The sequence below is a fragment of the Leptosomus discolor genome, chromosome 11 (assembly GCF_034619465.1).
Source record: "Leptosomus discolor isolate bLepDis1 chromosome 11, bLepDis1.hap2, whole genome shotgun sequence".
Lineage (NCBI taxonomy): Eukaryota > Metazoa > Chordata > Aves > Leptosomiformes > Leptosomidae > Leptosomus > Leptosomus discolor.
Window position 1 is genome coordinate 12183902 of NC_141401.1, and position 27918 is coordinate 12211819.

The 27918-nt window shown below is 46.6% G+C and overlaps 1 protein-coding gene across 1 annotated transcript in view; it reads left to right on the plus strand.

The window, feature by feature from the left end:
* Positions 1-586: 586 nt before the first annotated feature.
* Positions 587-27918, plus strand: part of SHC4 (SHC adaptor protein 4) — a 32543-nt gene continuing 5211 nt past the window's right edge. Inside the window, exons 1-8 of the mRNA XM_009950982.2 lie at positions 587-1165; positions 10570-10640; positions 17768-17831; positions 18711-18830; positions 20461-20514; positions 23721-23772; positions 25122-25248; positions 27276-27453. Of these exons, the coding sequence (XP_009949284.2) occupies positions 587-1165; positions 10570-10640; positions 17768-17831; positions 18711-18830; positions 20461-20514; positions 23721-23772; positions 25122-25248; positions 27276-27453 (1245 nt within the window). The remainder of the gene's footprint in view (positions 1166-10569; positions 10641-17767; positions 17832-18710; positions 18831-20460; positions 20515-23720; positions 23773-25121; positions 25249-27275; positions 27454-27918) is intronic.

Below are 27918 nucleotides of genomic sequence, written 5' to 3' on the forward strand. Positions count from 1 at the left end.
GACGCCGCGAGCTGCCGGCGCGGTTCGGTATTTTTCTTAAAATACCGGGTTTGTGCCTGAGCGCGGGGCAGGAGCGCCGCAGCGCAGGGATGCTCTTCGCCTCCGGGGCAGCCGACGATGGAAATGCAGAGACCTGGGCACCTTACGGGGCTCGTGCCGGTCTGAAAAGGTGTTTGAGCTCGTAGCTGCCGTACGCTGCTTCGTGTGGAACGTGCTTGGGCTTTCGCTGCAGCCGGGACTCGGCGATTAACGATGCTGCAACTGTGAGTCTTCAGAGCTGGGTGGGATTTAGTGCCTGGCTTGAGGCAGGAACGAAGGCAGGTTTGCATAGTGGCTCTTCAGCTTAAGCTGCTGTACCACTGATGTGCTTTCTTGTATGCTGCTTTTATTACTGCTTACAAAATCCCAGATGTCCATGCAGTTTTAAGCCTCGTCCATTGAGGAAAATAAACCACTCGAGAGGAAGTCAGCAGAAATATCCAATAGGTTTCTGTTTTTAAAATTGTTTGACTTGCTCGATTTCCATATAATTTATCTACAAGAGCCAATTTATGCAAGAGTATCCAGTTACAGAACTGCCAAGGCTATGAGAGAACGCAACCAGCAGAGCCTCGGTGGACACGTCCTGTATGTAGGGTTATTCAGACATCCAGGAATGCTGCACAGGGCTAAGTACAGCCGATTCAGGAATGATTCGATAACATCCCTAGATGAAGGTGCGCAAAATACGTCTTTAAATATCAAAGGTTCTTCCTCGTCTTCCCATTCTTCAACACCTAATTTACTGACCGAAGATGTCTCCTTGGGGCCACAGGACACCTGCACCACCCTGTGCACGCTGATCCCCCGGATGGCTAACATTAAGCTTGCCAACCCGTCAAATCTGCCGGGGCTGAAAAGCTTCTGTCTGGGAACAAAAGAGGTGCCACGAATTAAACTCATGGAGTGCGTTACCATCCCAAGCAGCCCAACCTCGCCTGAGATCAGCTGCCTCTCAGCCTCTTATCCACAGCCCGACCTGGACAAGCTGGCCCTAACCCCAAAGCCGGTGGGTGACTGCGCTGTGCGGGGAGCTGAGGAGGCCACTTCTGTGGGCTGGCAGGACAGGAGCCTCATGCAGAGCGGTGAAAGTGTTGGGGAGCCGGGAACAACCTATGGCGTGCGGGTGAGTACTTTTCACAGGGTTTCCATTCTCTGACAAAGCAAACTGCTCGGGTGGCTGCAGGGTGACCTCCGTGTTCCCACTCCTGGAGTCAGTGCCCCAAACCACTGACTTCACCCGTATATTTCCTGTATCATGACGTACGTAGGGCTGTGGTGTCAAACTGAGGGAGTTAAAAGGACCACAGCCGCTCCCAGAGGGAACACAACATCCATTTCCAAAAGACTATCTTTAGACTCTGAGGAGTGCAGCTGAGCTGCAATTCAAACGGGTTGCTCTGGCCTGAATTGCGTGTTGGAGGGAGAAGGAGGCGCATGAAAAGGGCTTCCAGCCCCTCGCAGAGCAGCTCCCAGGCACTAGGTGCACACTGGCCCACGCCACTGACACATTTGTCATGGGTGGTGTGGGAGAGGTGCTGGGGCTGCTGCTGCTGCCTGGAGCACCTCTCCCCCATGCCTCCTGCCCTGGGAGGCGAATGGGCAGGATGCAAAAGCCGCCCTCCTCTTTTGATGCTATAGAGCTGTGTCTGATTTTCTTGGTAATGATAATGTACGGATGGACTTACGTTTCTGCAGCCAGACCTCACCATTTGCTAGCTGTTGCTTCCTTCTCCGTGCTCTGAACCTCTAATCCTGCACATTTTAGTGCTTACGCTTCATCTGTCAAAAGCATTCCCAGGCAAAAACTGCCCACTGCTTGCGTGGAGGCAGCCAGTGCAGACCACAGGGAAATGGCAGAGAAAGCGGTCTAAACCTGCTTCAGAAATACTCGTGTAATGGCTGGGCTGGCCCAGGGCTTCTGTAGCTCTCACAGCCCTTGTGCCTGTTGCTGACACACAAGGGGGACCGCAGGAGCAAGCTCTACAAGGGGTTATTAGCCATCATCTGTTCCTCCTTGGGCACAGGCAAGTCAGAGGGGAGAAGAGCAACATGGGGGAATAGCCGTGTTCACCTTTCCTCCAGCAGGAATGAGATGCCTGCCTGGCATCCAGCTGTGGTAGCACAGCTGGTTTGATGGAATGTTGGCTGAAAGGTGACAGTGTCCCAGCATGGCACCAGCCGCTGTGAGTGGAGCCGCGGGAGGCCCTGGGACATTCATGTGGGGTGCAGCAGGCGAAGGGAGGGGACACGCTATTTCATCATGGTGCTATGTGTCCTTTTATGTTTACTTTTCTTTAAATTTTGGCACTAACCTGAGCAGTTGAGGTTTTGACACCAGCAAGCTGCTAAAATAGATGAATGAGCATATAGGGTGTGACTTACAGTGACAGTGCAAGGGCCACCGCAGCTCCAGGTGCTACGCTTTTGGCCAGCCCTCAGAAGAGCCTGCGCTGGTGGATGGCAGCGTGATGCCCAGTGCCCGCCGCGCAGGACCTGCCTCGTGTGCTGCGGTTTGAGCAGTGCCCGATGCAGTGGAGCTAGTGGTTGAGGCTTTAAGGTACCTATAGAGATTCAAATACTGAAGTGCTAATGCCAGAGGCACGCTTCAGTTTCTGATGTGGGGAGGAGACAGTGAAGCGCAGGGGGAATTTCCTGGGTTTCGGTTGTGGCCCAGGGCAGAGGCACCAAGCTGTCACCTACCAGACAGCTTACGAGCAAGAAAGGCAGAAGAGAAGGACTTGTTGGGAAGGTCGTGTGAAGTGGGGAAGGGCTTGTCCCCTCCTGCTGCTACCCAGGTTGTGTTTCCAGTGTGGTTTTTCTGCTGGTCTTTCTGGAAATCATCCCATTTCATGGGGAATGTCTCTGAAGATGGGCGTCAGTGGCTGGTCAGTAAATAAGCAGCCTGGGGGTTTTGGGGCTTCAGCATCAGAGCATGGGCAAGGTGCCCATTTCCCCAGGGACCACGAGGCATCTCTGGGAGCTGGTGATGAAGCTTCAGATGGGCCGGGAAGCAGCCAGGGGTGCAGGGCTGCAGCATGGCAGGAGTGTGGTGCAGAGGGATGGTCTCGCCTGGAGGCGAAGCGGGGTGGAGGCTGAGGGGCTGGGCAGCCGTGGGAGCTGCTCCCAATCCTTACCCAATCCTTACCCAATCCTTAGCCCCTCACCCTGGCCCTCGCCCTCCCTCCCGTGGTGTTTGGAGGTGCCCACTGTCCCCATGCAGCTTCTCACGCCCTGTTAGGGTATGGGTTCGTTGGGATCTCCCCAGAGACCTTTTTAGGAGGAAGGTCAGGTCTACGTTACAGGGACTCCTGCTGCCGCAGATCTTTGGCCTTAAAAGCTTAATTGGAGTCTGAAGAGGATTTGGCACTTACGTGGAGAGGATCCACAGTTAGTTTAGAAAGGCAATAACATGGTGAAGTAAGGAAGTGTCTTAGGGCAGAAGCTGTCCCCCTCAGACTGGAGTGAGACAGAAATTGTCTTTCCACGGTGGGCTTAAGAAGAGGCGATGCCAGGCTCATTGGGTCTCCCTGGGAGGCAGCTGCGCCTGTGCATGACTGGTGGTGACAGGGCACCTGCGTCGTGGCTGCTGTCACCTGGATGCTGCTGAGGAAGCCGAGACCCGTAACAGCAGCTGTTCTGCCAAGATGCTTGTGCGAATAACAAAGAGCCCAAATATTAGTATTTTAATAGGAGCCTGGACAGCTCCGATTCCCACAGTGTTATCTTGCAAAACATGGTTTGTACGCAGTTTGCTTCAGGATTTACAAGATGGATATTTACCAGTCCTTGTTCACGTTCTACCCGTTACATGCCTTCCCACAATGCTGCCCATCTGGAGCTGAGGTTGTCTCTAAACAGTGCCCATAGTGGCCATGGCACTCACGTCTCCTGCTGCTGCTCGTTATGTCTGTGACAAGCCTGAGGAATATTCCAAGATGCACTTGTTGTCCTTGCTATTGCTCGTTGGGGAGTGCCAGGGATGTGGCTGCTTCTGAGCAGAAGGATGAGACCCGGCTTTCAGCAGTATCCTGCACCGGTGGTCCTTCTGAGACCGGTGAGAATCAGCAGGATGGTGTTACTGGACCTAACAGGGAGTGAGGCTCTGTGGCTGAGTTTAAATCAATAATGCATGAGTCCGAGACATGATGTTCAGATTGGTTTAAAAATGTGCTATTTAACTAAAATATGGAAAGGAAATGCTGTTTCTAGATATTTTGAAGTATAATAGTATTATAATGAAATAATACGGTAAAGGTTTTTTGCAGCATCCTTTGTCTTAAAGGAGCTTTACCAATATATAGGTTGATCCTCTGTTAGCAGTTTGGTGGCATATATATATATAGATAGATATATGCTATCATATATATAATATCAGTTGCTTGTCTCTAGAGTAAAAGGAGCCTGACTCTAAAGTAGGAGTTCAGAAAGACGTGCAGTACGCCCTGAAAGAGTGCACATGGGCTGTTGTCCATGGAGGGGGTGACGGGTCAGCCTGGAGCAGCTGCTCCCTGCCTCTGTGCGGAGGGGGGATTCAGGGCAGCCCTTTCCCGGTCCCAAGGAGCCGCCAGCTCCCCTTCCGTGCTCGGGGCAGGGAAATAATAGTGGTGTTTCAGCTGCAGGCACTTCCTGGCGTGCGGCACCCTGACACCGCACCCGGGGAGCTGCTGTGCCTCGCCTGTCGTAAATAACTACCCACGCGCGTTGTTATGGACAGCCGGGGCTCTCGCAGGAAGGAGATGGGCTCTGGTGATTCACGGCTTCAGAGCCACCGCTGCGAATCACGAGCCGGGGGCTTGGGGCTCTAGGGTGCTGGGGCAGCGCTTGCTCCGCCGAGCCCAGGGGGACGGGTTGTGTGGTGGCTGCGCAGCACCCACCGGTGTGCGCCTTGTCCCGCGGGGCTCCACACCCCACACCCCCTCCAAGGCCCACCTGCTTCTCTGGGTAATCGCTTCTTGACAGAGACCTGCATGGGTTTAGGGTGTTTGCTTTATCACAGCCAGGAGCAAGGGGACAGGTCAGTTGGAACTAATTCCGTTGGAGCCCTGGCCTGTGTATGGTGCTGCAGAAAGTGGTTTTTCAGCACAAAACTAAAAAAGGAAAGGAAAATACGTGTGTGCGTCTTTATGTTTATGAACTTCTCCCTGGGTTTTTCTCAAAATGTAGTTAAAAATTGGAAACCTGTGAATGAAAGGGTCAGACATTCCCAGGAAAATTTCCATTGATCAAAAGCCGTTCTTCATCACAGAAAGCCACAGCTTGCTGCCCCTTAGGGAAGAGTCTGTGCTGTGTAGGCAGGAGGAGCGGGACAGACCAAGGGCCTGTCTGTCTGCACTGCTGCTGCTACAGGGAGGAAGATGAAAGCAGGGCAAGTACATGAAGAGAGTTAGGCTAGCAACAACAGACCACTAGTGGGTTTTTTTGTGTGCTTGACGGTCTTTAATGGGCTTTTTTCTTCCTTGAAGGTGTCCAGTCTGTTTTCCAGCCCATTCTGCCCAGGTTTTGTGCTCTCTTGCAGGTGCCCCGGGGTACCCCCGCCTGCAGTGGTGCGCGGCTGCTGCTGTGGGCTGCCTTCTCTCCGCTCCCCTTGTGGGGGGACGGGAGAGAGGCTCTGCTGGCTTTGTGTTCAGCTCTGGAAGGGGTTGGTGTTTGCTGGAGGAAGCCCGCGCGTTTCAGGCTGAGGAGCGAGCCAGCGAAATCTCTTGCAGGGTGCAAACCTAGGCCAAAGCTCTTTGTTAGCAGCCTGGCTGGTGGCTGCTAACTGCGTTATGTAGCACTGACCCCAGCCCGGTAAAACGCTGCTGTGTGTTGCAGGATGAGCAGCCGAGCTGATGGGCTGGTCCGTGGCATGGTGCAACCTGTGAGCTGACAGGAACGCAGCTGCAGTGGTCTCTGCTTTCCAGTGGACAACACAGTGGCTTTTCAACCCCAAAGCCACCACAGGCAGTGTCTGAGGAAGGGCTGAGAAAACTTCCCCACCAAAACTACAGACATGGTCCTGTTTGAGCAAGTCCAGAGGAGGGCCACAAAAATGATCAGAGGGGTGGAACACCTCTTCTAGGGGTTGTTCAGCCTGGAGAGGAGAAGTCTCCAGGGATACCTTATTGTGGCCTTTCGGTACCTAAAGGGGGCCTATAAGAAAGATGATGACAGACTTTATAGCAGGGTCTGTTGCGATAGGACAAGTAGTAATGCTTTTAAACTAAAAAGGAGTAGATTTAGACTAGATATAAGGAAGAAGCTTTTTACAATGAGGGTGGTGAAACACTGGAACAGGCTCCCCAGAGGGGCGGTAGAAGCCCCATCCCTGGGAACATTCACGCTCTGAGCAACCTGATCCAGCTAAAGGTGTCCCTGCTCACTGCCAGGGGGTTGGACTAGATGGCCTTTGGGGGTCCCTTCCAACCCAAACTATTCTATGATTCTGTGCATTGCTCTTTCCCTGCATCCCTGGCTGGCTCCTGGGATTGCCCGTGGAGGGAGGCCAGTGCTTCACTTTCCCGCCAGAGCGAAAGCTGGGGGATCTCACATCAGGTGTTGCAACACGTGAGAGCATGTCCCTGAGCCCAGCAGCCAGCCACATGGAGGGCAGCACCCCAGCTGTTACAGGCAAAAGTAATTTTTTTGTGTGTGTAAAAGACAGAGTCCTGGCTCCTTACAACGCCAGTGCCATTGTCCTGTCATGTGCTGGTGGCTGCTGCTCGCTTCTGCCCGGGCTTCCTTCCCGCCGGATCCATTGCAAGCTAGAGGCGAGTTATTCAGGCAGCTCAAGGCGAAACTGTCCTCCTGCTCTGCAGCTGCCTGCCCTGCATGGCAGAGAGCTGTGCCCCCCTGCGGGGCAGCACCCACCCCAGGCAGCCCTTGCCCGCAAGGAAAGAGGGTGGTGGGAAGCTCAGAAATGGTTTTCCCCTCACTTCAGAAGTGCCTTGTTAAAGCAGTGCTGGGAAAAGAAGTGCTTGCATGGGAGTCAGATTCCTGCCACGCTCATGTGCATGCACAGCATTGCTGCTTGTGGCTGGTTCTGCCCAGGCAGCTGTGTTAGGTTTTTAGGGAATTTGAACCTAGTCTCGCATATGTTTGGACAGAGGCTGTTTAGTGGCAGCATGTTACCTGACTGCCTCTGCAAACAAATCCTGTCACTTGTATTTTTTTGGTAGTTGGCTGTTGGGTCTGTAGGAGCTGTTCTTGGCATTATGCGTGAATTAATGCCCATTAACTAATAGGTAAAATTGCAAGGCTGCAGCTGTATTGTTTAATTAGGAGCTCCATGTGCTGCTCCCTGTATCATTCCTGTGGGTGAATCACTGGCTGTCATTTAACCTGGAGCTGAAGCCACTGTGTTATGGCAGGGAATGAAATGAGACGTGGGTCTGGATTAAAGGGTGTCTGAAAAGCTTATTCACATGGGCCCTGCCTGGTGCCTTCACATCTCCTTCCACATGGTCCCTCATCCTGTTTGCAGTCCCTCTCCATCATCTCTTGTAAACAAATGTGAAAAGATGTGTGCATCTTCAGTAACTGCCCTTCTCTCCCCCCGCACCTGCCCCCCACCCTGGCGGCGTGGGGAAACAGCAGCCAGCCCCAGACCACCCTCCAGATTCAGACACCAGGAGATGAAGCAGCCCCCAGTGCCGATGCTCTCCCCAGCCCTTTGCAGGGAGACAGGGGACAGCTTTGTGCATGTCGCCGTTAGAGGAGCCCTTTTGCTTTCCAGCAGGGGCCAGAGAGCCTCTCCTTTCCCTCCAGAGAGCTGTTGCTCACCTTGACAAGGGCTCTCCATCCTGCTGCCGACAGATCAGTGGGTTCGGCATCCACGTTCGTTGGCGATGTCAAGTCTTTAGCGCTTGGCTTGTTTCAGTGTTGGCATTTTGGTTTTCTATAGGTAGCTGAATTCTGCACTTATGTCTGTGCTTGTTGCCCCAGGCTGGTTACAGGAACCCTGTGCCTGTGTCCAGCTTCACCTAGGAGCTCAATGAAGCTGAGCTGTGCTCCCCTTTGTGGGGCTGTGGAAAGTGAACCCCCTTCCTTGGGCACCACCTTTGAACACTCGATATTGCTGTCACCATGTTACAGAAGACCTGGAGGATAGCTTGGGCTGGGGCAAGGGCTGTGCAATGCTGCAGCTTCCTCTCCGGGGCCCTTTGGGAGGGCACCCGACTGCTGCCTTGACCATGCTTTAGCTTAACCCTCCCTGCAGCAGGAAAGCAGGAGCTGGCCTTGACCCTGCATCTCTGGACGAGTGGACTAGCTTTTTGTGGGAGCTGCTGTTCGGGGTATACAGGATGGGGAGTAGGGGCACCACCTGAACCAGAGTCCAGGAGCAGAAGTCTCCGAGGCAGGCGTTGCCCTTGTCTCCTGCCTTCTCCTTTCTCTTGTGCACTGGTTATGCTGCTTGTCAGACTCAGCTTTGGAGGGGTTAATCTTTTCTTTGTTTATTTGTCAATTATTCTTTCTTCCTCGGAGAATGTATTTTGTTTTCTTGAATAGGCTTCTGGTATCACATTATCCTTTTATGTGCTCCATGGGCTTCTCCCAGCTCAGTGACCCCCAACTTCCTCTGTCCCAGTCCTGAGGCGTCCCCCTTCCCAGGGCTCTGCTGATTCTCCGTACCCTCCTACTGAGATGTGAGAGATCAGCCATTACTAACTGTGCTGGTTGAGATAACCGATGGCAGCTAAAATAAATGAGAGATGCAGTGAGGTGCCATGTTAATGCACTTCCCTACTCAGGCTTTTAAAGAAAAAAAAAAAAAGTCTTTTGTGAATCATTGATAAGTTCAGCTTCACTCAGGGTCACTTATGCAAAAACCTAATATTGATTTTTCATCTTTGCTCAGAGTAGCTTCCCACGCATCTGTTCAGGAAGCAGTGGGGACTCACTTATCAGCATATGACTCACCTACTCCTCTAAATCCTTCTTTTTTCAAGGATAGAGGATCAGCCAACCAGCTCACAGGATGCTTGACCTCGTACCATAGGATCAGAGGTCACCACTATGCTACAATCTGAGGCTCTAGACATATTTTCCTTGTTTGCTTTGTTCCCGTTAAGCAGGAGTATCTTTAACAAGTAAGATGGCTCTCAGAGTCCTTTACAAAGTCATTAAATGTTCATTAAGGAAGCAGTTCTGCTAACCCTTCAGATTCTTATTGATGTCCTTCCAGGTCTCTGACCTAATTCTGGAGTTCTCCCAAGGGTCACATTGCTATCTGGAAAGAATCCAGAATAGGGATAATACAATTGTTGTGGAATCCCTGCTTGACTGCACACATAACGTTCTCTTTTTAACACACATTCATTTCTGAAAGTCTCTAAAGCTGAAACAGATACCTAAATCCAACTCCCTCTGAATGGCCCAGCAGAAAAATCGATTCACAGGCAAAGTGAGGCAGAGGAGATAAATACAGTACCTTTCTCTGGACAGAGAGTGCTTCCTCCATCCATTCAGAACAAGAGGACAGAGCATGCATGTGCCTGCCTGGGATTTCCAGGTTGTCTGCTGCATCCCAGAGGCTTTGACTTTCTGCAGGAGCAGTCGATGCAAGCAGGCTGTCTCTGCAGCCCATGGGCACTGTGTGAGCATTGCAGGATGCTCCCAAAAGCCCTTTTCCTTCTGGGAGAATTCATTGTGGAAGAGGGGATGCGAACTGGGAGACCCAGACCTATGCCAGCCTTGTGAAATGGAGATGTAAGAGCGCCTCAACAGCAGAGAGGTTGGTATCAACAGAAATGCTGAAGGAATTAGTAAGATATATTGGGAGAGGTAAACTCAGTGGATGAACTTAGCCTGGCACACATCATTGAGATGAAAATGTTCCATAGCTTTGTTTCTAACATCAAAGAAGTCCATGGGCTGACATGCCGTCACATTCTTGATGTCTCTGAAAATTAGTCCTATGCAAATCCCAAATGAGTATAGAAAAAGCCCCCAGCTCCATCCCATACAACAGAAGTGTGGGAGCCTGCTGCTGATTTAAAGCAGGTCAGTTTATAGTGCAGGGTCTTAAGAGCTGTTGCTATGAGCTGGAATTGCAACTCTACCTCCTTCATCTTCTGCAGAGGTTATTTGTCATCAGATGTGCAGCAGTGTGGAGCCAGTGGTTTCCCTCATGCCTTGTAATGCCTCCTGCTGCTCTGAGGGGGGCTTCCAGAGCCCCTCTGCTCCCAGAGAATTTCTCTCCAGGGTTCACAAATTCCTCCCAGCTCAGTGCCACAAGTTAATCAGTGAGAATAAGCAGAGTTGGAAAAAAGGAATATTTGGATTTTGTATCCCCAGAGTGCTTTACCTTTTTTTATGCTATGTTGTTGAAGCCACTGGTATCTTTAATGCTCTTCTCTACGCTTTCCAGTAAAACAAGATCTATTTAGGAAGCAGCTTTAGGATGGCTGATTTGATTTTCCATTTAGACTGTGGTTCTGCCTATACTTAGTGGACTGAAATCACATTTGCTTCCTTCTGTGATCCTCCTCTTACCTGTGTGCTAGATATTGACAAAGTCCTCCTTTGTCTCTGTCTCTCTGTTTTCCCTAGTACATGGGCTGTATTGAAGTGCTGCAGTCAATGAGGTCCCTGGACTTTGGCACACGAACGCAAGTCACCAGGTAGGTGGTATCAAACTGAAACTCACCCCAAGAATGAAAAGCTTGAGTGCTAATTTCTGTACAAAGCCAAGGGTGCGTGCCAAGCTCTGAAACAATTTTGAACAGGCGTTTGCATGTTTTGTTTTGTTTTTTCCCAAGGCGACGATTTGAATTATTTGATCATTACAATAGGCTATTTGCATTGGAAAAATAATTGTTTCAGCCACAGACCTAATTTCTCTCCCAATTCTTGTTCTGGATGCAGAGAGCCTCCCCCTGCAGTCGCAGCACAGTGCAGACATCCCCAGCTGCTGGGTACCGGCAGCAGCCGGGCCATGCGCGTGGGCTCAGCGCTGCCTGCCCAAATTTGAGTCCGACGCGGGGTCAACCCGCTGGTGCCGCAGGCCTCTGGCACGCTGCTTCACACCTGGCCTGCACAGCGCCAGCGGGTCCCTCAATCTTGAATTTTTATCAGATGTGTGACATTGCCTGACCCTATCTGCACCAAGGCCAGGCTCAGCTGGAAGTGGAGTCACAGGAAAAACATGCTGAAATACAGCCACTTCCAAGTTTACTGCAGGCCTAAGTTTCCAGGCTGCAAATCAGAAAAAGGTGGCTATTTCGCTGTCAGATACAACTGAATGTGGTTTAAACGTGAAATAGTTTGTGGTGTTTTGAGAAGTTTGCAACTTCTGTTGCAGATTGCTGCCAGTCGCTGGGTGTAGATTATTAATATATGCAACTGTGGGGTTGCTGAAATGTCTTGTCAGGAACAGAAAAGGCCAGTTTTATTTTTGTAAGTCTGTCAGTGCAGGAGTGTTTGAGTTTTCAAAATAAGCACCCTCTTTCCAGCTCAGAGCGCTGTGTGCTGCTGGGATGTACTCAGAGTCCAGCAGCCAGGACCAACGCTCTGCCGGGCAGCCCCAGCAGCCACCTGGCATCCTGGCACCTCCAAAGGCTTTTTGGAGGGGTGGGTGGGTGCAGAGTATTTTGGCCTGGCCTTAGACATGTTCTTCCTCCCCTCAGCTATTTTTCTGGCATGTGTCATGCTGAGGGTGCCAGGAGTGTGGTTGAGGCTTCCTGTGCCTGCCCAACTCTTCCTTCCTGCTGGCAGATGATTTACAGATGCTCTTTTGCTTCCTCAAGTGTTCGTATCAAAGAAACCGTGGAGAAAAGAAAGGAACATGGAGAGACAAGTGTTACATTTCTACCTATTGGCTCCCAGGCTTATCAGCTAAAAGGAAGAAACTGAAAAATTTGAGTCCTTAAATGCCTATATAGCGCACTCGAAAGCTGCCTGATTTGTTTTGTATTCAAAATCAGCGGTTGTTGACATTTACAATCAGCATAAGCACGCACTCACCCAGTTCCTGTGTGTGTATAGGAAGAAATGCCTGAGATGATACAAGAGTACTTCCCTCAGCCTCGTTGTTTACTGATCAAAGAGAGACATGTAGTACACTTGGCCCAAAGCAATCAGCCCGGCACATTCAGACCAAGACACCTTATTCTTCAGCAGCCTTGGCCGAAGAGTGAGGTTATCACTTGTTTGCAAGACACAGAGTATGTATGATGCTACACTTACAAACCAAACCTTTGGATGGTTTGTCTGGAAAATAATGAATATGAATTACTGTGTGACAAGAGCTTGCCAACTTAAATTTGGCCCAAATAGTAAGGTTTTGTTAACCAGAGCTATGTGAAGACTTAACAATGGAAATATTTCCATCACCTAAAAGAAAAAAAGCCACTGCTGACCTTAACGGACTCTTTTGTGCATGAGAAATTAAAAACTTAAACTGTTTGCAAACTGAATGCTGAAGTGCTGAGCTCATGCATGCACGCTTTAAAGTTTGATTGATTACAAGCTGACTGGAGCAAGGATAACATTGATTATTCCCCTATTGTTCTCCTGGGGGAGTAAGTTTATAGACAGCATGCACAATGCACCGACCAAGGAGTTATTGGAAATGATCCCATTTTAATCATCTCTGTTATTTGTACTGGGGGTAAAAAATATCTTTACTCCGATGGCATTTCACTAAACAAAGAAGCATCTTCTGTTTTCAAGTGATGCAGAAAGGGTCTCTAATTACATCTGCTCCCTGCCTTGCTTTATGTGTGTTTGCGTTCTTGGTCTCCTGATCTCTATAATTAAAGATATTATTTACCTACCTCACATGAATGTTGGAAAGATCAACAAACTCATGTTTGCCAAAGTGCTGTGAGGAGTCAAAGGAGATGAACATGGAGGATTTATTTTCTAGCTTCTTGCTGGACTTGCCTTTTCAGTTCCTTACCAGGCACAGGGTTGGGGAAGGCAGAAGGTGGCCTCTGCAGTGCTATGAAAGACAGTGGGATGCAGAGATGCCATGTGGCCATCAGGCCAAATGACTGCAGTGTAGCAAGGGAAGAGCCAGGTACGGAGGTGCTCTTTGCCTTTGGCCCTCAGTAGCTGTGCAGTGAGGAGGTTGGCAGAGGAGATTTCACCAGCCATTTTCTCTTCCAGCTCTCTGCTGTTGCCTGCCTGTGACCCAACTCCCACGCTCTTAGGATGTCCCTCACATTTTGCAGAAATTTGTGATCCTAAACTCCTTGTAGATGACAAGAGTAGCACCAAGAAGTAACAATAATGGTAACAGGTTCCTCTGCTTGAGAGGCTTTGTATTTTTTTTGAATGGTCACCCATAAACGTGCTGTGCTTGGTGTTCTTGGTACAAGACATGTTCGGGCTGTCGTCCTTGTGCTGTGGCAGGTCCTGCCTTTGCTGGACCCAGTGTCCAGCTCTTCAGCTCTTTTCCTCTTACACGTCTCCCATTTCTGTTAAATCAAGCTTATTATTAGTCACTGTATTTGGGCATTTATGGGAAAAGGGATTCTGTATCTCAGATTGAGGCATTAACTTGCAAACTTGACAACGTTCATGCAGTGAAGGGCGAAGGGTGTCTGAAACGTGCTGCTGGGGAGGGCTGGTGGAAGAAGGCTGACTTTGTTTGGCAGATTAATTTCAACTTTGTTGAGCCACACAATCCCTTTCTGTTAGACAGTGTAGGCAGAGCCCTAGATGCTTAAAAGCAAATCTTCAACAGCATGCTTACTTGCTTACATCAACCCATCTCTTGTTTTTTACTCTCATTTGGGGGAACAATAAACAAAGCAGCTCACTGTTACAGCCAGCGCAGCGCTTTCCCACATGTGCACGCGTGGGGAGGAGCATCTGCCATACGTTTCACTCCGGAGGTGCAGACCCAGAGAAAACCTGTAGACTGTACAGCTGAGCTGATCTAAAAGGCTTATGGATGCCAAAAATGGTGCTGTCCTTGTCACTCCCTCCTGCCCCAGTGCTTGCTGAGCCCTTGCCAAGTGGCCATAGCCCAGCTGGGTGGCTGTGCTAGCCCAGTGGGCAAAGGGAGCAGTGCCCTCCAGGGCTGGGGCGATGCACCAGACGTTTCTGGGAGAAAGCAAAAATTCCCTGTGCCACCGGCTCCTGCAGCACTCAGCCAGGTGGGGGCTGTGGCACAGTCCCAGTTCAGTGCATCTCAGCCCAGGAGGTGGGGAGCTGCCTGAAGCTGTGTGCTCAGGAGCCCCGGTATCCCAATCGAAGAGGGATGGTCCTGCTTCCCCATCCCACCTCCTGGATTCCACAGAGGTGTCCCCAGGGAACTGTTCCAGCCTTGATCCTCAACTGAACTGGTGCCGAACAGGATAACCCCTGGGAAACTCTCCCTGCAATGGATGGGCATCTGCTGGAGCCTTCTGCTGCTTGTGACAGCCCTGGGGACCAAAGTGCCTCAGAGTAATATTTTTCAGGATGGTGAAAAGAGCTGACCTAGATCTCTTCCATTCACTACGGAAAGTGAAAACTGTGTCAATGAAACAATGGCCAGTTTATGTAATTGTGTGGGCACTGCAGGACTGACAGACAAGTGACTCCACTTCAAATGGCAGAATATGCCTGAGGAGTTGAGGAACAAGATTTTCTTTGCCTTAAACTACAAGAACAATCTAAATTCCGCACAGTTCTCCCAGTTTCATTCTGTGGCTCCCAGGGTCGAGAAGAGCTGTTGCAGAGTACACAAGTGGAGTTACCTCATTCAGGGTGATTTAAAAGAAAAACAAAAAAAAACCTTAAAGTGTTTTGCTTTGGGATGAATGACAGGGAGAAGAGAAAGGAAAGACAGCAACATGAATGGAATAACAAGGCCACATTTTCTGCTACTGCCTCAGATTTAGAGGATATCAAATGGACAAGCAAATGCCAGAACCTATAAGGTTCATTCAGGAGCAAGACAATTAACTATGCAAGTTATGCACAGGTATATGGCATCCAGCAGATCTAAAAGCAGAGGCTTGCCCAAGCAACTGTTTGAAAATGAACAGCTGTAAGAATGAATTAAGAGCAGATTTCCAGGAAGAAAGCACAGGTACAGTAAATCCCGTTCAGTTTATCATGGACGTATACGAGTTTCTTTTCTTCCTAATGCACGGTGCAGTTTCTAGTTCAGGTCCGCCTGCCCCATGGAAATGGCTGAAGGTTAGAAGTGTTCAGTTGTAGCAGCAATGTGTTCGCAAACTGCTGCTTCTCACACCTTTAAAATAATATTTGAAAATGTTTGTTAGATCACCTGGAAAAACACCCAGAGATATGCAGCAAGAAATGTCTGTGAGAGGATGATTTCCCCTACCTATGAGAGGTAATAGAAACTATTAAGTAGAAATGATTTGACTACTTTTTGGTTCCTGTTCGCTGGACAAGTGCTTCAGAGTGTGGTGAAGTGGGCAGTCACCACACTGGCTTGTACAAGAATGGGGTCTGCTGCTGGCAACTTTGCCTACAACTCCTTATTCCACACGGGCTGCCTGAAGTGTGTGAGAACTCCTTTGTCACCAAAAATAGACATCTTCCCTGTTTTTCCAATTTGTCCTGTATCTGGTTTTCTTTCTAGGTAGAGCTAGACTTGAAGGCTCCAAATAGCCTTAATGTCTTGGCTCTGATTTTAATTTCCTTTAATATTGAATGAGAAGATGAGCTCTCATTTTCCAAGCTGATTATTGGAATCTGCAAGATCATCCTGCAGGATGCCTTTCCCATTTAGGGTTTTTTTTTTTTTAGTTTTGGCCTTTCTACTGGTAACAGCTAAATAAAACAGGAGCTAAACAAGAAGGATATCAGGAATTTGCTTCAAAAGCATATTTTCAGCTGTGCAGGGGGAAGCGCTTTGTTTTAAAAGGCTGAAAAACGGCAGTGTTTAAAAGGCTGTGTTTCTGACCCATCTTGTGTAGCCCACAATGAGGCTTCTCTTCTTCCTGCTGTTTTCACTTGGAACATGTTAATTACATTTTGATTATTTTGCCATGGGTGAGGTCTCCATTCATTTGACAGTCTCCAGGTTGAACTTCTCAGGATGTGCTCTGACAGTAAGACTCGATGTAGCATCACTGATCTTCGGTGCTTTAAGCACGTAGCCCGTCAGCGTAGCAATGTCTGTGGGGCACGGAGCAGGGGGCAGCAGCGATGCTGTAGTTCACCTGCACTGCGCTGGCTCTGCTTGTGGTCTGATCTGCTCCCTGGGCACAATGCAGGGTCCTGGCAGGACCACACTCCTCACTGCAGAATCTCTGCTTCATGGGACGTATCTGGCTGGAGCCTATTGCTGTTGTGTGGTCTCCTGATATTTTTTAGCCTTTCTGAACCGAAACTTTCTCAGGAAATGAAGCCCAGTGGCGTGTTCCTCCCACGCACATGCCAGGATCTGAAAACAGACAAACTTTCCTAACTAACTAGCTCGTTTCCTAATTAGCTCTTTGGATAATAATCCAATAATGTAAACAAATAATTAAACAAACTCATTCCCTTCCCCTTAAGAACAAACAAAATCTCAACCCTTGAAAGCCCAGGTCTGAATTCAGCTGTGAGAGCAGGGCTGAGGCTACAGCCTCAAAATGAAATCGCCCGATACGGGAACGGAAGCCTGAGAAGGTGACCAGGGAGGGGATGGTGGCACCGCTCACCCGGCAGCCCCGCAGCAGAGGGCTAGGGCAGCTGGACAGGTCGGGGGCTGTGGCTCAGACTGGGATGTCCAGGCACAGTTAAGGAAACTTGATAAGCACATCCCAGCCCAGTAAGTCACCATTTTTCTGTTGACTTCAAAACAATAAATATCAATCAGGGAAAGCCTGTGACTGCCAGCAAAAGGCTTTTTTCCAGCTACTGTGCTAACCTCAGTCAGCGCAGTTGAGTGCTCCGCTCTGTGTCCAAACCAGTCACCTGCCTGAGCATATACCGGAATTTTCTCTGTTCAAGTGTGGAAAATAGGTGCAGCGTGCCACTATGTTGATATAACAAAGTGTGTGATTTAGCTGTCTTTGATATAGACCAGTAAACACCGTGCATGCTTTATGCCTTACCCTTCTGCTTCCCTAACTGAGAGGCGCCTTGTAGAGGGTAGTGGGTGGCTGAAAGGATGTCTGGTTTGGGGAATACCTGCCAGAGTTGGAAAGATACAAACTGAGATCTCAGATTTGAAAAAGAACTGGAGAAGCTGATAACACCTCCTTTTTCCCCCATGTTTTTGGTTTGGGTTTTGGGTTTTGGGGGTTTTGTTTGTTTGTTTGTTTTTTGTTTGGTTTGGGTTTTTGGGGTTTTTTTTGTTTTTTTTTTTTAAAAAAAAAGAGAAATGCCAAACACCAGAAGGGCAATCAGGGCACCCAGCTGGGCTCACTCAGCATGCCCCCGATGCTCTAAATAAGAAGGATTAAGGCAAGGAACATCCCCTTCCTGCCAAACAAGAGACCTATCAACCATGCTGAGAAAAAGGATTTGGAGGCACTAGGTTGTTTGAGTTTCTTGTGGTTAGTTGATGAGGTTTTTTAAAAACAAATTTTCATGAGGTAAAACTGATGTGTTACATGAAGAAAATGAATCAACTCAAACCAGGCTGCTGAATCATTGTACTTTGTTAAATAGTTGTTGGGTTTTTTAAACAGTGGGAGGAAAGAAGAAAGAAAAACAACTGTGAAAGACCTTCCAGAAAGATTTAAGTGTTTATAAGTGGGATGATAACAATAAATTGCAGAGTCGCTGGCCCTGTTACAGATGATGCATGTGAACTGATCCAACAGTTTGTGCTGTATTTTTCTATTTGCAGGGAAGCAATAAGCCGACTGTGTGAAGCTCTGTCGGGTACAAATGGAGCTATAAAAAAGCGGAAGGTAAATACTGTTTTAGCTGAATGATTAATTTTCTACGTCGGCATTTGATGAGCTGGATACGTGATTGCCTAGCAGGTTTCCATCCATGGTGGAGTTAGTGCACATTGATCCATCTTAACTTGGTATAACATGAAAGCCTTCGTAGCAGGTGTTTAGCCTGCTCAGGTTGGGGCTGAGGCCATGCCCTACCTTATTTTCTTCAGGATTAATGCTTTGCTCAGAGGTCCTGCTCCTACCAGCCTCTGCAGTGCTCGGTGCTTTACGAGTTTTGGGCTCTGGCTGGTAAAATGTCGGAGGTTTGTTGGGTTTTTTTGATTGCAAAAGGGAGCTTATCCACTGTAGGATTGCCTGATTGTTATTTATATATAAAATTAAACACAACTAAAATGGTAGTGTTTAATGGGCCTATCACTTACTAAATAACTAGGATGCAATGAGTGGCAAGATTGGTGGCTGCTGTTGGGCTGTGTCCAAATGATTCCTTTTTATAACTATGGGGCTTGGTAGAAATGAACTTGCTCCTGAAAAATGGACTATAGGAGATAATTTCTTGATTTACTCAGAAATGCTTCATCTCCAGGAAACGAAGCAGAGTTCAGTAGGAAAATTGCATGTTCTGAATTACTGAGCCAGCTATAATGTTTAGCTTACTGGGATTTTGCTTTAAAACTATTTTCCCATTATTGACATAAACCCATGTTTACATGTACTGTATTCAAGGCTGATACTTGTTAGAAGATCTATTTGCATTTGATCAAGCCATTATCCTTGCTCCATTGAAAGTCTCAATAAGATTTTGTAAAACTACTTGACTTCGATATGTTTTTGCCCCTGACAGACTCAGCCAACAGTGTCTTTCTTTTGTTTCTTTGTTCAAAGCCTCCAGCGAAGTTTCTGTCTTCTGTACTTGGCAAAAGTAACCTTCAGTTTTCTGGCGTGAATATAAAGCTGACCATTTCAACAAGCAGCCTCACTTTGATTAATGTTGACACGCAGCAGGTAGGATACATATAAATCAGTGTCCTTTTCTCCATGCTACTGTATTCTCCTCCTTTCATAGCTTCTGAAGGAAAGTCTTTGAAGGGAAAGTAGCACCCATTAGTCATCTTGTGCATGCCTGGTAAACCTGAATTACATGATGCTTCTGAATTTAAAAATTGGATGTGCAGCACATGCCCTTTTTGTTTATGATGGTGTCTTCCATAGGGAGGAAGCCTTAAACATTTGGCAAACTGTTTCTCTCTGTGTGTCTCTGCCTATACAGTGCCTAATAAACAAGGCACTAGTCCCGAATGGAGTTTCTGGCAAGTCCAAAGGAAAAAAAAAAGTATAAATAGTGAGTCAGAGCTTGGCTTTGGTGTTGTTCAAAGCTATTTTACAGCTGGGTAGTAGACATGCATAATCAGTTATGCTAGCAAAGTCTCTATCAAGGTGTGTTCCTGAGAGCCTGGATCTGCCCTGGGACTGGCGTGTGCTCCCTTCTTGGCAGATGTGATGAGAAGCTTCATCCTGCCCACCTAATTCCTCCATCAGCTGTTGGCTTCAGCTCCTAGCACGATCTCGCCTGGGGCCAGCAGTGGGTTTTGCTCCAAGTCGGAGCAGGGGAACAGCAGGGAGGTAGCATTGTCTCACTGGCTCTGAGGAATCACTGCACTGATCTGATGCCATGCTGAGCATCAAGCAGCTTTTGAGGGGTTGCCTGCAGCACAGAAGTCTCCTGTCCCTTGGGCCTCTGTGCTAGGAAGGTAAGGGTTTACGGCACCAGGTTTCCCTTCCTTTCAGGTGCAGCAGCAAAGGGCTTCCCTACAGTGGGTGAACTCTGGGGGATGGCAGATCAAGTATGGCCCTTTTGACCTGTTCCTGTTTGTAACAGAACTAAAAGCCATCTGGGTGGATCTTCCAAATGCACTGATGTGCCTGGTCACTGCACATATGGGCATGCAGGGCACTGTCTTGAAATTCTTTCCAGGTCTTTCATTACTAGACCTTTGCAAATAGAAAATCCTATTTATTCTATTCTTGCAATGCCACCACATTTCATTGTGCTCACACCTGCATAATCTATTGCACTTGATTTTTATAATAAAGAACAGTTTGTCTCCAGAGATGAGGTAGTGTTTGAAACCAAGAAAAGTTGTTTGATCAGGCTAGTAAGATTTCTACTAGGTAACAGTTTGGTGCTAGTGGTGAGAGATAATATGATCAGAGTATCAGTGGGGCCTGTTTGTAAAAACATCACTGTTACATATACCAGGCATTTAAATAAAATTGTTGGTAACTTTTAAATTAATTAATATCTCAAGACTTTGTAAATGCATCCGTTGTATTCAGTTATTCCCCTTTCAAAGTCTCATTTAGCTTCATACTGACCTGGTTAGAAGTTGGTGGTTGAATTCATTCTGAAAACCCTTTAAGGAAGATTACTCGGGGATCTAGACATTACTAAACATGAATGAGTAGGCTCAAAAATATTCCTATATTTATCTCCTTCCTTCACAAATGATATGTGCATGTATTAATGGATTGGGTTGTCATGAACTTAATTGCTTGCTTTATGAAGATATATGCTCTGCTGTTTTCTAAATGTGTAGCACATGAGCATGTTTAACTAGTTTGTCATGCTTTTCAGATTATTGCCAACCATCACATGCAGTCCATCTCATTTGCTTCTGGAGGTGACCCAGTAAGTATTGATTTATAAGGCATACTTCCGCAGGTGTAATGAGATTATTATGAGAGTAAAAGTACCTGCAAATACTTGCTTCATCCCTTCCCATCCACAAGCACTAACAGTGTACACCGCAATTCTGGACCATGACCAGCCACACAGGAAAACTGAGGGACTAGGTCTGGAAAGGAGATGTGGAATAGAGGCTCTGGATCTTTGATAGATACGTATAGTTAGCTTTCCTGTTGCCCACCAATGAACCTCAGTTCATTCAAAAGCCATCAGGCTTGGGCATCTAAAAATAAGAACACACGCACATAGGAATTGCATCAGTTCTGTGGTCCCTGTAATCCAGTCAGGTCCCTGTCACAAAAGCAGTCTGCACTGGCACCTCTAAATTTTTAGAAGAATTTTGAGTCAAACAAACAGATCCTATGAGAACGATGTGGCATAACCTTCCTGCAGATAGGGGTTTTTCTTTTCGTATCATAGTCATAAAGTCATTGATGTTTTCAAGCAAGAGGTTTTCTGTCCTCTTCCAAACTCTTTATTGCAATGACTGTAAGCATGGAATTTGTCATCCATAAACATGCCCTATTCCCTCTTTGAATCTAAGCAAGCCCAGCCCTGCCAGCGTTCTGAATTTCACACTCTGTGTGGTATGAAAACAGTGGGGTTTTAATCAGTTTTGAATTTTCTGCCCTTGAATTTTGTTAAATGTCTCCCTGTTCTTTGGTTATGGAACAGGGAAAAGAGAAGGCTCTGGATCATGCTGTTGATAACACTGGGGTGGAAGCCAGATCCAGCTTTGACTGGAAAATGACAGATCTGCCTTTTTGGAATTAGGAGCAGGCAAGGGGAACTGGCCCTGTGTGGCTGATGGATCTTCTCTGGAGGGCCATGTGGTGATGTAAGGAGCCCAGCTGCTCTGCTCTGCTCAGAGAGATGCTGCCCAAGCTGCCTGAGAACTGGAACTTTCCGGAGCTGGGCTGGAAAGTGGGGAGGGCGCACATGTGCAGGCTCTGTGCTGTCACTCCTGCACCCAGAAGGGAGGAACAGCACAGGCCTGGTGCTGAAGTACTACATCCTTAAAGATCCATTTAAAGCTTAAGGCATTTGAGAGTCTAAGAAGTTTAAATTTCCCCTTTAAATGCCTGTGCTATCCTAATATACAACACTGTACAATACAGTCCTTGGGCTTTGCAGACCCTTCCTGATGTGGATTTCCAGGTGGCTCCAAGTGCTGGCATGCTGTTGTGCTGAGCTTCACAATGCTTCATTTCCAAATTCCAGTTTTCTTGGTAGTTACACAATTTAAATATGTCTTTAAGCTGACTTGTTTTGGAAGTATGTACCATGTCCTAGATGCTGGTTGTCTAGTTTGTCTTTGTGTAACATTTCCAGTTTGGAAAATTAGGGGATATGTTTTCAGACCTCTGCTCAGTGGGTTGGATGAGTAATTCTCCAGGGCTTGTTTACCTTTTTTAGGGTTTTTCTATATTATTGTCCTGCATTACAGTGACTCCATCAGATCTCACAGGCTACACAGGACTGGGTTTGGTCACTGCTAAATGGCAGGACCACCAAGAGATGTGCTTGCACACAGACATGCTGCAGGAAATGGGTTTGGTGGTGCAGCTGGTGACACTTTTCTTACTGGGAGAAGAATATGTAAAATGGAGGTCTGGCTCAGTGGTGGTAACTATAAATCTAGTGGCACTTCACATAAGGGGCAATTTTGGCATCTCGTTCAGGTAATTTTTCCAAGATTCCCTTTACATTTAAAATGGGAGATAGTTTCCCCAGGACATGTCTCCACCTGCCCCCACGTTCAGGGTCTAAGCGCAGTTCAGTGTTGCTTTGCACTGTTAAGGAGTAGCAATATTCTGCCCAAGAATAAAGTCTATTTAAAGCAGTGTCATCCATGCATGTACATAAACATGACAAAGATATAAAAATAGCAGGTACTGCTCCAGTTACTTGAGTTTCTAGTTGCTCTCTAGATCCAGTTTGTTTTAAAAGTGTATCCTAAAATATTTATGAACTTTAAGAACAACCTGAAAGGAAAAGGAAGGAAACAGAGTTCACTAAATGCAAAAGAAATACTTTGCTTTCTTTGTTTTAATAATATTAACTGTGGAGATTTTAAAAAAAATTCTCTAGGACAAGTTCTGCTGGCCATAAGACCTACCTCTCGTGTCATTCTTTGTGAATTATTAAATGATTGTTCTTGTGCATATTGCAAATGGGGGCCTTGTTTCCTGCCAGCTGATTGCATCTTCCCTCAAGAGAGCCATGCCTTTAAGCTGTGAATTGCATTTTCCCCATCCCGCCTTAAAGATACAAAATAACAAAATGTATCTTTAATAATTAAAAGAATGTTATTCATTACCTCACTATTTTTTACTATAACGCTGAATTATCGAGCAACTAATATGGTTTTGCAGTATGACTAGAAATGTTAATTTTTCTATTCCAGTTCCCTTTTCAGTTTGACTAGAAAAAGTGAGGATTATTTCAATGTTGGCTGAAAAGAGAATCTGAAACAGACAACTGATTATACTGAGGTTGTCTGATCTCAGCAGCAGTCTTGAGGTCCAGAGTAATTTAACCTGGTCATAGCCAGACTAAAATCAGGCAGCAGCAACTGAGATCAGATACCTATTGTATTCTGAAATATTTTCAAAATCAGCTTTTCTCTAAGATGCCTTCAAAACTCAATCTTCATGCTACAAACTGGAAATATTCTAACTTTTCCTTTGGAGTATATTAGCACTGTTTTATCTTCCGCTGATGCTGATAAGGACTGTCCCAGCTAAAAGCTGTGACTGGCAGTCATGCAGCCCTAATGCATTACACAGGAGAGGCTTTGAGCTCCATGGGAGCAGCAGAGGAGAGCAGCATTGCCTGCTGATGAGGCACCAGTAGTGTTTCTACTCCTGTTGCAGAGTTTGGAATTGAATGCAGTTTACTGAAGAACCAAAGAAATGCCAAATGGTCTAGTGCATTTGTTACAAGAAAAAGATTCCAGGACAATTACTGTGTTGATAGACACCAGTGTGTCACCTTAGCCTGTTTTGCTAGTACCTCCGTTGGTTTTCCCTGAAAGAAGCACACTTTAAAGCTAAAAATATATCTCTCTATACTCAGTTGCTTTGCATGGTGGTAGGATTGTTCATAATGATAATTTTTAAAGACATTTGTTGTCGTCTTTCCTATAGGATACAACAGACTACGTTGCATATGTAGCAAAAGATCCTGTTAATCAGAGAGGTACGGAAACAATTTTGAGATTGTTATACATGTTTATATGATTGTTTTATCTGTAACAAGAAATTGTTTGAGTTTTAAAATAAGGAAGCTACTGAACAGCTCAATATTCTGTACAATTTCTGACTTCTCTGTATGGTTATGGGTGATGGCATGCAGGCTGTGGCTTTAAATGTCATATTCTTTGTGCAACAAAGTAAGAATCTGCAAGTCAGACTAAAGCTGTACTAGCTGCTGGCTCCACGCAGCGGTAGGAGCCTTCCCAAGCCAGCCTTGCCTGGGGAGGAAGAGCAGAGCCTGGCAAGGTGGGCAGCTGGCCTGCTCTGGGACAACCTCCAGATGAGGGAAGGGTAGTGAATGAGCCCCCTCATCTAACCCAGACTCCTGGGTAAGTTGCTGGCAGGCAGTGTGGGGTATATACTCAGGTATGAGACATTCTCCAGTCTGGAGGCTAACCCAGGGGATAAAATCCCTTCCCACCACTCTCATTATATGCTTGCAGTACAAGGAAGACTGGCCTTTGGCTGCTTCTTTCGTGCCAGATGGTTCTCGGAGCAACACTGCTGATGGCTATGAAGTTGGTAGTGGCAGCTCACAGGAGAGCTCACTCTTGAGGTGCTGTGGATGGCTCAGAAGATCAGGGTGTTTTCTGAAGAAGCTGAGCTGGAGCCTTACAGTCCAGCCTGCCACCTCTTTGTAGCTCCATCACCACTATTTTGACTAACTTAGGGCACCCTGCAAGTTCACCAGTAAGTCCCAGTAGTGATGCTGGCATGTGCAGAACTTCTGTACCCTGGCAGCCTGCAGGCAATGCTGGCAGCTGGCCCAGCACCATCCCTGAGTGCTGTCTCATGGTGGCTCTGCAGAGGGGAGAGCTGGTCCTGGGCACAGGGCACTTGCTACTGGAGTGAGTTTCCTGAATTTGTGTGTGAGAACAAAGACTGGTGGCAGGGATGACGGTCTTGCCCCAAGGGAGCCCTGCCCCAGGCTGCCAGAGCCACCCATACTTGTGTTTTCATGCTGTTTAACATGAAAACTGCACACTGGCAAGGCTGGTTCTCTCCCTTGCTTCTCCTTACTGCCAGGCAGGGAAAGAAAAGGAGATACAGGAGCACTTCATGCAGGAAGCACAAACAGAGTTTCTTTTATTGAGGTACAAGTTGGTCCTATGATTAAAAAATACCTAGAGCAATTTCCTTTTCACAGCAAAAATCTCAGTCTGTATAATGTCCTAAAGCCATTTAGATGCATAATTTTATGCCCAGCTTTTCTGCTGTAAGCAATATAGTTTGTGTGTCTCTTTTCTGATATAAAGTGCATTTACTTAATTAAAGTAAGGTGTCTCTTTGCAGCATGCCACATACTGGAATGTCCCAATGGGATGGCGCAGGAGGTAATAAACACCATAGGGCAGGCCTTTGAGCTCCGGTTCAAACAGTACCTGAAGAACCCATCTAGCCTGGTTACATCTAATGAAAGGTCAGCACATTCTTAGTCACTTGAGTGGCTGTTTTCTTCTCTTTAGTACTTTTCAGGAAAACAAGGTACTCCAAAGAGTGATCCATAAATAAGATGCTTTGAATATGCTTTCTGGATGTATGCTAATTGGGATATATGCCATATGTAGAGAGTATAATAGGCTAAAATTAACTTATTCCAGTAAACTCCACTGATTTTCATTACATTTGGACAGGTGCATAACACAAATTTAGCTGTATTGTTCCTTAGCGAAAACAGCCTTATCTTAAATCATGCAAGTGAGTTGAACAACTGTTCAAATTACACTGCTCAAGAAAGTTCAGCTCTAAAAATACTACACATGCATGTGCACACACATGCACAGACTGAGCTCAGCCCTAACCCATGCCAAGTTTAAGCTTGTTGCAGCTGTGGAAAGTGTGTGGTGGGGGAAAAAAGCCATTGTAATTCACCTTTCTGCTATTCTGCTCATGTCCTGGCAGCAGCCTCAGATTCTACCTGGCATGACTTACATCAGCCTTATGTACTGAAATAAACACAATGCCACTTGGCATTTTAAAGTGTAAAGCCCTGTCCTCTGCACATTGCTCAAAATATAGGGCCTAGATTAATTTCTGGACCACAATTCCCCATTTCAATTACCCTTTTTTCATTGCACTAGGGACACAGTTTTTGGTCTAATTTATGGCTCTCCTCACAGGTTAGCCATGCCTATTTTTTCTCAGTCTTTTCTTTAACATCAAATTTGATTGCTTGCTACCTCCCACGAGTAGGTAAAGCTATAATGTCACTTAACTGCGTCCTGAGCACAGGGAGTCTCTGTGCAGGCACTGGTATAGTGCCTGATGCAATGCAGCAGAACTGGTTTTATTGCATAACAGCAGGCCCAGCTCCACTTTATATTGATTTCATTGTATATAGTGGTTCTTGCCATTCCAGTGCTAATACTGGTCTTTTTTCCCTGGGGACAGTGACCGGAGAAAGAGCTTTTCCTATGAAACTGCTAGGTTATGCTACAAGTAAATCAGAGCAAGGAGAAATGGACGAGGCTAATTAGATTCCCTCCTTGAGCCTAACCCGCAGCCAGCCTCGGAGAACGGTCCTCAGGCAGACAAGTCGGATGTTGCTGTGTGAATGAGTCACTCACTTCCAAACGACTATGAATCACATAATCAAATACTTGCACTGCATATCACATAATCAACTACTTGAACTTTATCTCTTTCCTGCTCGAGGCCTTTTATCCAATTATATTCTTGTTAAACAGAGAAGTAAGATTTGAGATGAGCTTTTTATTTTGGGACCGGAGACAGTACAGGAAGCACCTAGTTGTTTTGCAGTGTATCAGCTGTACGTTTAAACTATCATCATTCAGGCTCAGCTCAAGAAAAACATTGGGCATTCTCCTTCGTGTCATTCAGTGTTTTCCTCAAGCTGAAACAGAACAGTTAAATTGATTATGATTATTAAAATCAGGGTACATTCCACTCAGGAAAACTACTTGGTTTGTTGGGTTTTTTTTTTAGCAAATTTAATTTTCTAACACAGTTGCAGGCTTGTCTAACTAAATGCCATGAGGTTTTGATTTTTCTCTTGTTAGTGCCACGGTCCACGCACACACACATACACACACCCCCCCCACCCCAGTCGAGATTTACACAGTTGAGACAAGAAGCCAGAGGAAATAGTTTTCTGGTCTACATTTTGGACACTTTAATGAACAATGCATTGGCACTCTTCTCTTAAAGTTTCAGTAGATGGCTCTTACACTTTCAAGTTACAGAAAAGGGATCTGGTCTGCCCAGTGCTAAAAGAATTGACTGTACCTCCCTGCACCCCAAACTGTGATGAGTTCAGGAAGAAGTAACTAGAAAAATAAACAGCTCTGAAAGTTCAGGCCCAAAGCCCTTTACAGCCTCCATATGGCTAATCTGTGTATTGTGCTGTGTGCAAACACTGGGGACGTTTGCCTGCACTAGAAAGCTGTTGATTACATCAGTCACGCTTTTCTTTCCATATTTTTTCAGCGAGGCAGCAAATGCTAATGGATCAGCTGGGAATTCACAGGACAGGGAGGATCATGAATATTACAACGAAATTCCAGGGAAAGAGCCTCCCACCGGTGGAGTGTTAGACATGCGAATGAAAGTGCAAACAGACCAAAGGGCTAACTGTCTTACACAGTGCAAAAAGCAGTATTGCTTGGTAAGTACATCATCTTCTGGGATAATTATTTGCTACCTATTATGGGAATGAATAATAAAGTGTTACTGTGGTGTAAAGCATGGCATTAACATCAGAACCAGGTCCTGATTATCCTGGGAAAGGGTTTTTTAGGCTAGATTTAATGATGCTTAGTACATAATTGAATCCCAAAGCACTTTCTGAATATTAACTGGTTTGTCCTTAGAGTACTTTTAGGAGACCAAGTAATATTCCCTTGTTCACTTGTTAACTGTGAGAAGAAAATAGATAGAGATTTAAAATGGCTTGTCTGAGAGAACATCTGCAAAATCTAGGACCTCCTGATTCTGTGTTCTGATAAATATTTCATCCTGTCCATTATGCTCTACAACCTACCCATACAACATTAACTGACTGCAATGTATATACAACATTAATTACCCTTGGAGTGTTTCAAGAGGCTCTGTTAAATCAGCCACAGCAGCA